This window comes from Teleopsis dalmanni, chromosome 1 (assembly GCF_002237135.1).
Source record: "Teleopsis dalmanni isolate 2A chromosome 1, ASM223713v2, whole genome shotgun sequence".
In the NCBI taxonomy this organism is placed as follows: domain Eukaryota; kingdom Metazoa; phylum Arthropoda; class Insecta; order Diptera; family Diopsidae; genus Teleopsis; species Teleopsis dalmanni.
This window is the reverse complement of record NC_051846.1, coordinates 39,220,800-39,233,901: the sequence shown is the minus strand read 5'-3', so window position 1 is coordinate 39,233,901 and position 13,102 is coordinate 39,220,800. Positions and strand designations below refer to the sequence as shown.

General features: G+C 27.7%; 1 protein-coding gene across 1 annotated transcript in view; it reads right to left on the bottom strand.

Annotated features, from left to right (window-relative positions):
- Positions 1 to 5,113, bottom strand: part of LOC119669394 (zwei Ig domain protein zig-8) — a 37,563-nt gene extending 32,450 nt beyond the window's left edge. Inside the window, exon 1 of the mRNA XM_038079269.1 lies at positions 4,892 to 5,113. Coding sequence (XP_037935197.1) covers positions 4,892 to 5,095 — 204 coding nt within the window. The 5' untranslated portion in view covers positions 5,096 to 5,113. The remainder of the gene's footprint in view (positions 1 to 4,891) is intronic.
- Positions 5,114 to 13,102: the final 7,989 nt, after the last annotated feature.

The following is a 13,102-nucleotide window of genomic DNA, read 5'->3' as shown; positions in this document are numbered from 1 at the left end:
AAGAAATAAACACAAAATCCAGGCAGGCACAAAGATAAATAAATGCTCTAAGTGCCAAGTTTTCACTTTTATAAGATTTTTAGTCCTAAAATTACTCACTAAGCATAAATATTAATTTTAAGAATTAAAGGTCAGTAAATATTTTCTTAATTTTTACGCCTTTCATGATTTTCGTGCATTTGAATATGTCAAAAGGTTTTTTGTTTATTCAAATTTATCATAATAAATCAAAAGGACTAACTTTTTATTTAAAAAAGAATTCTACAATTTGGATATTCTTTTTTTGAAATAATTTTTTTCTCTTATTTTATATAAGGGAAAATGTTATTTTAATTATGTGAATACATTCAGCTGTTTTTAATCTACTTCCAATACTACATTTCTGGCTACAAGTCTTTTTAAAAATTTATTTGATGAATTTCTTATAGATTCTTATATATTCACAATGCTTCGTAAGCTAATTTTTCATAGTATCAAACTTCGTCTTTTGCGGCGGGGAGTTGATAGAAAAATCAATTCGAGGTATTATTTTGTCATTAAGGAAAATAAGACAAAAAGCCTAATAAGGCTTAAAGCCTCATTTTACACAAGCCTCATTATTTTTAAAATAGCCCAATTATTAACGAAGCACTTGTTTGCAAGTAAGGCGAAGGATAATTTTGTCATTAATCAAATTTATTATTTGCGCACTTTTGTCGCAGACAGAATTAGGAGACGCATTGAAATTGACAAGTTATACTTCGAAGGATTTTAATTAATTTTTATATGTGGGAGCGCTTGTTGAAAGTGAGTGATGTCAGGGAGTGTATCCAGTAATCATTAATTAAAAAGCACAGAAAATACTTTAAAAGTATGTGAACTAGAAATTTCTTAAATAACAGATTTAACCTTAAATTACTGAATTATTAGACTGACAATTAACATAATGTTTCGAAGTCAAACGGTCTCAATGTCCACAAATTATTTCAAAATGTATTCAGATATGCTGGACAACTGCTTATCTTTTCTTAATAAATTGTGATAAACTGATCATATGTTCTTGAGGTGTGTCCTGGAACATGAATGACACGATCGCAATTAAAGTGCTGATAGACTCGTTAAACTAGAAACCAGTCTTTGGATCTGTACCATTCTGTATTGTTACAGAAGAAAGCGTAATGGAACACACTTTATAACTGGAAAGATTTCTAAGTCAAAGAAAAAACAAAAACTGAATAAACTATTAACATCATAGACAGGCTAAAAAACAATTTAGGATGTCCTATATTATAGTCTTTTATAGAATATAGTCTATAATACTACAGTCTATTATATTATTCTATATAGAATAGAATAACATAAAATATTATAGAATAAAATCTACATCTAGAATAGTTTAAAATGGATGTTTATTTTAGTAGAGATGGAAGAAAAATTCTCCCTGGACTATTGACACACTATTGTAACTGAGGTAATAGGCCTATTAGACTATAATAGGCTATAGGCCTATTACCACAAAATAGGCCTATTAGACTATAGTGTGTGAAGCTTTTGTGAAATGAATATTGAAATCTCTAAATACATTCTCTGTACTTGCTCTATGTATGTTAAAAACGTAATGATCCGTTGTATCAACTGGGTTTGATAAAAATTATCCTTTGAAATTGCTGTATATAGTGGGGCGTACTATTTCGATAATAACAATAAATACACAAACTTGATGAAAGTTGTAAAAATATTAAAGCCATTACTAAAGCCATAATTAAAATATTTATATTATTTATGATATATCCAACATATGTAATTTAATATTTTTATTTTATCTATACATTTTTATAATAAAAATAAGTTTTATTTTTTAAATTAAATTTCATAAAATTTCTAATAAATAGTGTTCTCTATTCAAAAGCTTTCAGTCAATAAATTCTCTTTGAAAATCAAACTAATATTTGTTTTCGAATAAAAAATTCTTGAAGGAGAAAAAAAATTTAATAAAACTATTTAATATGAATAAGAATTTTCAATTTTTATTAAAATTTTGAAATGTATCTCATAAAACAGAATATCTAAAATAATTCATATTTTACTGAAATAAATTGAAAACCTAAAATATTGCATTACTGTAATATGAGGATCTGAAAAATTCAAATTTCTATTAAATTGTCTGTCAATTCTGCTAACAACAAATTAAACAGTAAAGCACAGAAATAAAAGGCTCTCTATTGAGAATTAAATTTGCGAACATTTTAAGATGGAATCCATTTATATAAAAACAAACAAAATACATAAATGCAATAAGTAATAACAGCAATAGGAGCAAAACAAAAGGAATTATTTTACCCAAAAGGCTCTAAAATTTCGAGATAAAACTAAATGCTTTGCTTACACAGGAGACATCAGCAAAAAATACAGAATTCACAAAACAAAAAGAAAAAAATTAGAATTTTATTATGAAAATTGAATTTCAACGCAAAGTAATTGTAAAATGCTCTGCGCTTTGGTGTTCTGGGATTCTGAATATTACCAGTACACGTCCACAAAGCCCGTGTATCTGTGTTTTTGTACTTAAACAAATATCAATGAGTACAGATACATTCCCACACATGAGCATATATGGATTCATTTGTTATATGGAAAAGCAAAAGTCGAGTCATATTTTCACATAAATTGCACACACAGGCAAATTCAGTTGTTGGCAGAGGGATTTCAAAATGTTTAACGTGTAAATACGGAAATAACGTGACAAATATTTTTGAATTTGTGAAATTGCATAGAAACAATCACAATCACAACAACAACAAAAACAACAACAACAAATGATATGAAAAACAAAAATTAAACAATTTCAAAAGGCAATGACGATTGACATTGTTAACAGCTTTTCAATTTCATAGATTTCACTGGAATATCTACAAAAATATTACCCTCAATTTTTGGATTACAGTGGTAAGGAGAAAATAATATATTTATAGTATATGATAAATGAAACATTAAACGTAAATTTCAAAATCGTAAGATTGACCATTGATACAAGTATGAATTTATTTAGCAAAATTGATGGCATAAACATGACTTTAGTAAATATTAAGACTTAATATATAATTTAATTTGAGAGGTTTTTCGAAAAAAATGGAACTACAACAACAAAAATTCATTTTATATTATTTTAATTAATTAAATTTTTGGCAGATCATACAGATGTTTCGAGTATTGCCAAATACCTATCATCAGTCATTCGTAAATAATTTTTTTGTGACTGCAAGTACCAGGAATCGAACTCGTGTCCTGCCAAATTTGATGCTCAAAGTCAGCGCTCCTTAACTAACTGACATAAAGCCGCACTTGACTTTTTATGTTCGCTAATTTTTCTGGACTTTTGTTATTTTGCTATAAAAGTTTTACTAACAAATTCACTTGTTGTGTTTATATTAAAACGAAATCATAAAGAAACTATAGAATAATTTAAATAATTAATTATACTTTTATTTTTAATTGTTAAATTTCAAAACTATTCTATTTGTAGCATGATTTATATATTCTTTCTTATATATAAAACATAATCTAGGAATGTAATACTGAGAATGTCATGTTAATGTTACTCCATGAGTCGCACGGACGAGACCAATATTTTGTGAATATAATTTGTACTTTCACATTTAAAATGATCTTCTGATAAACGTAGTGATCTTGTGTAGCGACTCTGTAATGAGCGTAGTGAACTTTTTACGGTGCATGATTAATAAAATATTTTTTATAATTAATGAAAAAACATGAATAAAATATTTAATTAATTTATTTAATTGTTTTAGTATATTAAACGATTCGTAAAACTAATTGTTTTAAAAATATTTTCTTTGTGTTAGAAAAGTGTTGTGAGCATTTGTAATGCATATATTTTATATGTTTTCTCTTAAAATATATAATTTTATGTGCATTTATTAAGATTCAGTTATAGAATGTATTGAAAAGAAATTGTATTTTGTACTATTTTCATAAACACAAACACTAAAAATTTCTGTTTCTAAAGGTTTTTTTATCACGAATAAAAAACAGTGCACTATATTCGGTACTGTACAGTTTTCTTTCGTGAACTGCTAATAAAATTTTCCACTTCAAAATTTGATGTCATCAGAAGTCAACTATTAGTCAAATAGTCATTAGTTGACTATTAAAATCCTTCGTCAAATTAGCGATAATCAGAACATAACAATAACAACAATGCACTTGGTTGTGAATACTCGGTTGTGAATACTTGTGGCAATACTCGAAACAGCTGTATTATCAGCCAAAAATTCGATTAATTAAAATTATATAAAAAAAAAAATTTTTGTTGTTGTAGTTCACTACTGTTCCAAAAAACTTCGTTTTTAAAAATAAAGTAAAGTAAAATAAATAAAACTACATTTTTTTAAATAACATCTTCCACTGTAAAAATCAAAATAATTAATTGCTACTGTTAACTAACATTTTGCAAACTGTTAAGTTAACAACAGCGCTCCCGAAGCACTGCTGTTGCATGTTTTCACTTTATTGTTTTCCCATAAGAAATGATGCTTTATTAGTACTACATTTCTAGGGAATTGAAAAAAAGAATTATATTCTAACATGTAAATGGTTTAGAAGGAAATATTAATAAATGTTTGTTTTATACGTATTTATGCTAAAATATTTGATTTTTCATCAAACATTCATTTGTGTCTTTGTAATTCCATTTTATTCGTTTATCTTCAAATAGAAAAGTACACAGTTGGAAACTGGCAATTTTGTAGCTCACGTTTTTTGTACACATCCAACGCCCACGTAAACATGCCCACATATGAGCAAACATGTGTTACGCCCATATATGCTCAAACAAATATAAACAAGCAAAAAATCAACAAACTCAACATTACAAACAATCCTGCATACGTACCGTTTTGTTGCCCAAATGTTTAACCCGGCATCCCAAATATGCGGACTTGCCAACAAGCGATGTTATGTTTTTCGGCATTGTCAAATCAAAGTACGGTTCGTTCCATCTATGCCCGTGCGGATAGTGTAGCGGTGGCAGATGTGTTGGTTTCGAATCCAAATGATTGTGATTGTTATTATTTACGGAAAGTCTTTGGTAACACATTGTTAAGCCTGTAAAATAATAAAAACAACCATAAGGAAAATTAGTTAACGAGTATTTTTTTTTTGTTTGTTTCATTTTATATAAACGAATAGAAAAAATATGACAGAAATAGATGTCCCTAATGTCGTCGTCACATTAAGGAAGTTAATGAAAACTATATAAAATTTAATTTGATAAGACATACCCAAAAAAAGTTAAACTTATTTAATGAAAAGTTAAGAGCTTAATAATACGGTACTGAAAAAATCAATTAAATTATTCAATTCTTGTTATTTACGTATTTATTATTTAACTCTAGAATAACAGCTTATAGTAGATACTACAAAATCTTATGAAAATATTTATGAGAATTATAATGGAGTTATGGGTAGAGACTTTATATTCGATTCTAAAAATTTTTGTAATATTTTCCTCTTTATATATACAATTGAATTCATTTATAATTCTTTTAAGACTGAATTTAATAGTGAAGATAAAGAAGGATAATAATGCAGAAATTTTCAAAACAAATATAAAATCTCTACCAATAACTTCATTATAATTCTCATTTAGTTTAAATGCAATATAATTCCTCTCGCTTTTGTCAATATCATGTATTCAAATAATTAGTTCTGTTCAAAAGGAAAAATCCGTCAAATTGAACGTAACCAAGATGAGGCAAGACTTTTAAAATTCCCTGCTTCACACTAAAGTCCAGATTACCCTCACTGATGATTATTTACTTGCACTCTCCACCATCCATCCTTAGCATCCGTACTATACATCTCCGTAAGGCTTCACATAATACTTTGTAGAGTTGCATTCTATTGCTTCCATCATTTCTCTTTATATTATAAACGCAGCTTTTCTAATTCCAATTATTAAGTCAACCTACCAAGCGCAATAACCCCAACTTCTTGCAGTCCCCTGTTCTCTCCCCTAACTATTGTTCATATTTTCTGTTTAAGATGAAAATAGTTTTCTAAACACTAAATGTATTCATGACCTAACTCTTCCCTGATTAGTGGAAGCAGATGTTCAATACCATAACCATAACCTCCTCCGTCATTGGTTGAATCCTGCTTATTCATTTCCTAGAGTTGGTTATATTGGATTAAATTCAATTAAATTAAATTGTTTTATATTTTTAACCCAAAAATATGCCCAAATTTAAACTATAGGATGCCTCCTACTAGCACTTATATTAGTATTCAGACCGAGATAGAGGAGTTAATTGTGGCAACTATAATTAAGATATATAAATAAAAATTAATGCTTCAGTTATTTTTGATTTATGATATATAGTTGAAAGCTAAAATGGGTCGACGATTCATAAATTCAATTAATTTCATTCAGTAAACATTTTCACTTATGACATTTAACCATTTTGTGAATAAGAAAAAATATATTTTTAATAAAATTTAATGTAAAAGTTCAGTTTGTCAATCCTCTTTACTTTTTTTACGGATGGAAAAATTTCATCAAATTTTTATTTTCATATTTGAAATTTGAATTGACAAAATATTTAGGTTTTTGAAATATTTATGTTGTTTTCTTTTTGTTTATAAAAATTTATATTTAGTATTAAATGAATTAAAAATCATTTATATAAAATGTAATCAACTTAGCTTTATTAAAAATTTTATTCCAACTTCTAAAAGGCAATGGAATTATTAATTAAAATTCTTTTCCTTGTGGATAAAGAATTTGAGATATTAAATTTGTATGACAGTATTTATCTTACAATAATACACATAAAATCCTTCAAATATTTATATGTATTTATTTTAGTATTTTTAAAATAAATTCGAATATATGAAATATGATGATATAATTTATTATCTTTCAGAAATGTAAAGATTTTTATAATAGACAATAACAAGGTGTGAAAATAAAATTTAATATTTCTCAAAATTGAAATTAAATATCCTTGTGAGATATTTAAATGCTCGTACATGACAATCCAAAATATATAATGTGTGCTACAGGTATGCGGTATTATTTTAAGATGAGATCCTTAGGATGTTACAATTATAAATAATAAAATTGACGTAATATTAACTGTGACAAATTTAATGGTGGTAGAAAATATATTGAAGGCTACTTTAATCGATTAATGGAGCTAACGACATATACTTAAAATTTGGGTTTTAAACAGAGTTGATTATAATGTGGACTACTGTATTTAGGCAACTTTTGAAGTCACCTTAAAATTGGAGTGTAAGTAGAGTTCATTATAATGTGGACTACTATACCATGCAGCTCTTAAAGTCAATCTTGACAGATAAGTGTGTGAGCCAGATCATTATTCTAACTTGTGTAGTAATATTATTAATGTACGCTTTGAGCTATTTAATTAGTAAGTTCAAATGGTTAACTAAAAAATTATTTTAATTTAATTTTAATCATATAGATAGGTTGTTAGCCTAACGAGCTGACGACTATATAGTATCTGCTTTACTTCATTTCAAATATTCTATGGAAACAAGAAGTTATCATTTTTGTACCACAGTATTAAGTAATATAAATATAAATAATGTACTTAACCTATATTTTAATTGTAATTACCTCCTATACAATTAATTTTACAAGCACCGGAAGGTAATTGATATAATTAATTAAGCATTATTAAAGTGTGGTAATTACGAATACATTCAATTGTAATAAAAACTTTAATAAATTGTATGACAAATTGATTAATTAGAAAATAAATATAATTGCGATTTAAGCATACTAAATTGATACAGTCACTTGTCCCCTGTAAATGTTATTGGTTAGAATAAAATAAGGAAAATTTATATTTTGTATTTATATACATTTGGGAAACAGTGTCATCTGCAAATATCTGTAAAATTTTTTAGCACAAATATTTTAGACTTGGAATTCAAACTCTGCATTATTCTATAAGTATATATTTCATATATAATCAATTTATATGTATCTTACTTTGCTTCTTAGACGTAAACAGTTTTTCTTTTTCATGTGGCAAGAAAGAATTTTCTAATTGTAAATCATTTAAAAGCAAAACTTATGTACTTAGATTGGTACACTTATACCTCCACATTAATTAAATAGCAAAATATAGAATTCATTTACCAGAATTCGCAATTCTAAGACAAAAGAAAGTACAAACAGAAGCGTTATTTGTGTATACAAAACAAGTTAATTAATGTAATTCTATGGAAATGGGTTGAGTACATTCCAGAAAGCAAAAATGTATCTATAAAATATGCGTATAATGAGGATCTATCCTTTTAGCTATTTACTTTGTTAAATATGTAACTGTGTTAAGTTTTGTCTTTGTGTGTGTATAAATGAAGTTAATTATAATTTTGTTATATATTATTTTTATGGTTCTATTGTATTTGTTTAAAGTAAAAGAGAAAATATTTTTTCTTAATATAATAATATATAATGCTTATATGATATAGAATTCAAATCACGAATCCTTTATATCCTTTACGTATTAATACATAGCGCCGACATGGACTAAATGAAGTTATACAAATTTGTTTTAGATATTTCATAAATTTATATTGTTTGTTTATAACTACTTATCGCACTAGACCGAATCTCCTACGAAGACATTCCCTTGCCAATTTTTGAAAGTTATATACATCTATCTAATAAGTTAATAAATAAACACCTATAAGAAATGATTATTTGAATCTAGGTCAATTTATATAAATTATAATAAATTAGATCCATTTGTTAACTAACAGATTTGAATATATAGTTATCCACTTTGAGGCCTTGATTTAGCAGCACTGTTTCAATTAAAATCAATCCATTTTAACTTTTTATCCAAGTTATCATATTATTAGGTTATGGATTGTCATTTTACAATATGGATCGTGTGATGAAGAAATCGTCATCGATTTCATCGTGTTCATGGTTTGTTCGCTGATGTCGTTTAAGTTACGAAAAGCTATTATATATTTTTTGCATTTAATTATCGTTAATCTTGAGGTTCATATTTCATTTGGTGAATATGCTAGCATACATATGGTTACATATGAATAAATAGATTGATTCAAAAGTTATTAAAATTGTAAGTATATGTTAAGTAAAAAAAAAACCCGGAGGCTAATTTTACGTTTGCATGACGTAAATTAGTTTTTAGGATCATGCATTTTGTCATCATTGTCATCGTTGAAAGTGGAACATTTCTATTTCCTTTAATTTTTGACTTTATTTTAAAATCAACAATGATTAACCCCTAAATTAATATCTACTTACACTGCCTTTTTCTGGTCAACAGTTTCTCGTTTACTTTATAGAATAACCACAACCCCTACAGACAGGGATTGTAGGACCAGTTGAACATGACAGACTTTGGTATTACTTTAATTCCATCGAAATTCCATTAGTGCTCCGGATTTTGTTGTGTGTTAACTACTCCTTAAATAATAGACCTTTTTCAAAAATTTTTGTTTTGTTGGTTCACACTTTCTTGACATATGAAACAAACTTCAGCGCCATCTGTTAGTTTGTGTACAGCAGCTGTTAATGTGAGACTACCTCAAGTGCATTTAGCGATTTTTACTATGGAAAATTTTTGTTGTACGCGATTTTTTGACCAAACACAGCACCACTGTCATCTCTCAGGCACCATATTTGTCAGATCTGGCGCCGTGCGAATTTTTCATGTTCCCGAAACTCAAATTGCCCCTTCGTGGTAAGCGTTTTGAGTCGATTGAATCGGTAAAAGAGAATTCGCTGAAGGAACTAAAAGCCATACCTTCACGGGCCTACGAAAAGTGTATGGAAGATTGGGTTAAGCGTTGGCATATGTGTATCGTTTCGGAAGGAGCATATTTTGAAGGAGATAAAATAAATTTGGAATAAAATTTAAATTTGTGTGTTTTATTTACAAAATCCGAGTATTTTGAGCAGAATACTATTTTGCTCATGGTTCCTTCTTTGCCGTCAGCATATTTTACATATTGGTGACTTCTTCAATAAAATTTTTTATTGAATAATTTTCTGCTCTTCTTATTTTTCTATCTTATATCACAAATATGGGTATATTTCACAGAAGAATTAATTTGTTAATTTTATTAAAAATTGTTTTTTAATTTAATTAAATTTGACGCAAAGTTCAAAGGGAAAATAATATTTAAAAATCACTTTCAATTATTTCAGGTGTTATTTATGAATTTTTCGGAGTTATCCTTTCTGATTTAATATTTACATCCTCGCTTAACTTTCTCATTGAATTCATTTTATTATTGACTTACGCACGCATTAATCTCCTTGATTTTTCTGTGGAAATTTCACAGCTCATAAATGACAAGCTTATTTTTTGGTTTTATCGAATTTAAAAAAGTATCTTTTTTTTGCATTGAAAGCAATTTTTTGAATTGAAATTTTAATTATAATAAATAAATAAAAAAATGCAAAATACGAAATAAAATTGTTAAGGTTACTGCTTTTATTGAAACCATTCACGTTGACAGTTCACTGTGTATTCAGAATAAAAATTTATTGCTTTTGTGGGAATTGTGCTGCGGTTGCGGTGGTGCAAAGGGAAGAACCTAGCTTTTTTGCATGCGTGGCCGATGAAAATTGAATATCGCCTGCAAGGAGCAGGTTAATAAGTTAATGAGGTTCGTAATTAATTTTGCTCCGGGGATATATTTTCGCTGTGCTTTAGGTTGGTTTATAATTATTCATGACAGTGCGTTGAGTTGTTGATAATTCAATATAATTTAAAACCTTTCTTTAATGCCTTCTCTGCAATCAACATAATTTACGATATTTTCAGTTCTTTTAAATTTATGAAAAATATTCTTAAAATATTGCCATAAACTTAATTATTGTTATTTATTGATTTCTTATATTGTTGTTATAATTTATTTATGTACTTTTTACTAGAGTTTGCAATTGGTTTTATCACGACAACCAAGTAATATTTCTTTCAGACATGTGAAGAAATAAATGTATAAAGAAATGCTTTTATACTTTGCCCAAATATATCTTTTTTTATACTTAACTCAAATGTTTAGTCACATTGACCTATAAGTTTACTACAGTTTTTTAAATGAGTAAAATGGTTGCAAAAATAGTTTTTGTTATTGTCATAACTGTTTTCAAAAGAGCAGTTTTTGCTTCTAGGACAACTGACAATAAATGCTTACCACCTGCTGTGATTAAAACGCAAGAAAGGAAAAAGTTTTCTCATATAACCACAGATATTGTTTTGCAATCAAAGTTGCCCTTAATCTGCTTTTTATGATTTTTAATATGGAGCATGTGTAATGCAAGCTTCTTTGTTGGTATTAACTCTACAGCCTCGCTCTATAAAACAAAAATTGCTATTTATGTATGTCAGCTTTGGAAAACTGACATTTAAAAAACCGCTAAGTTGATGATTGCATATTAAATATTGTAATGTAACTTAGTAAAATTAGTAAACTTAAATTCAAAGTACATTAGGACAAATGCCATCTCAGGGACCTCAAGATTGATTCGATCAAAGAATATATAAAGCATAGAGTCTTGAAATTATTTACGAAAACTGACAGGCTTACCAACACCGCGTTATCGAATCTCAGAATGATTTCAGGGTCCTCGAGGAGGTATGCAGATCTGACGTCAATTATTGTTTAGTCTGATGAAGTGATAAACAATAATCCAGTCAAGGCATAGAGAGGGGTTATGAAGAAATCTCGCAGTTAATAGAGAATAAAATTGCTCAAGTGTACTGACTCAACTAGCGTCAACATAATAATGAAGATAAGCCTAAAGTTGAATTATATTAATGTTTTATTATGTTTCTTAGCATAAATAATTTTTCAGTAAAAGTTTTTTTGAGCGACATATATTTTGTTTTTCCAACACTTACAGATTACTTCTTCATTTAATTTTGCTTATAAATAATTGTATATCTTTTTGTAGAAATATTTTAAAGTCAGTCAGGTTTCCCTTGATTTCCTGGTCGATTAATAGCTCAATATAGACTTGAGCTAGTTGAAATTTTGGCAATACAGTGGGGAACAATAAAAATGTTCCGTTTTTTTTATATAAGATCTGTTTAAAGGTACGTAATCGTGATTGAAAGTTAAATATATATCATTTGTATTTGAAAGGGTAAGAAAAAATAGTTTTGGATAAGAAACATAAAAAAAATTGTCTCGGATTGTCAATGCTTCATACTGGTATTGGAGCTTTCAAATGTAAGCCGTAGGATTTGCTTGACAGATGCTTAGGTTAGAGATATAATAAATATTTTTCGCATCTAGTGAATATGGTTTTATAAGTTCTGAGTGACCCTATACACGGCCTGCCTTTCAGGGGATTTAATTAGAGAATAAATTAAAAATAATCTAAGAAGTTTAGTTTGATAAGTGCTAACAGCACTTTGCTTTATCGATACAAGTGGTACAGAAATCATTTACTGCCTTTAAATTTGACCGTATAAATATCAATGATAACACCCAGAAGAGGTTTTACAAAAAAAAATTAAAAAAATTGCAAGAGAAAAATGTTCTCTTTCATCCAGATAATGCGTCGTTTAACAAATCGTTGGCTACCATGGCCAAACTATATGAAATACACATTGAATTGCCTTTCCATATACCACATTCCTCAGACTTGGCTTTCAGCGATTAGTATCTGTTTGTAGACTTAAAAAAGTTATCTCTGAACTGAGGGACATTTTTATACTAAATATAAATCATTCTATAAGAAAACTTTCAAAATGTCAGAGAAGGCCTGGAGTGATTGTATTTCCTTTGAAGGAGATCACGTTCTTGAATGAATTAGAATTTTGCCAGAAAGTTCTTGTATTATTAGTTACTTATGAATTTATCATTTGATGTTGTTAATAGATTTTGTGTTTTTTATCTATTGAAACAAGTCTTTTCTTCGGTAGAAAGTAATTTTTATCTATTGAAACAAGTTTTTAATTCGGTTAGAAGTGACTTTTAAATAAGAAAATGAATTGGCGACAATAATCTTGTTTTCAATTGAAATGGGGTACGAATATATAGGTTTTATTTGTTTTATAATTTGTTGTTATTGTTG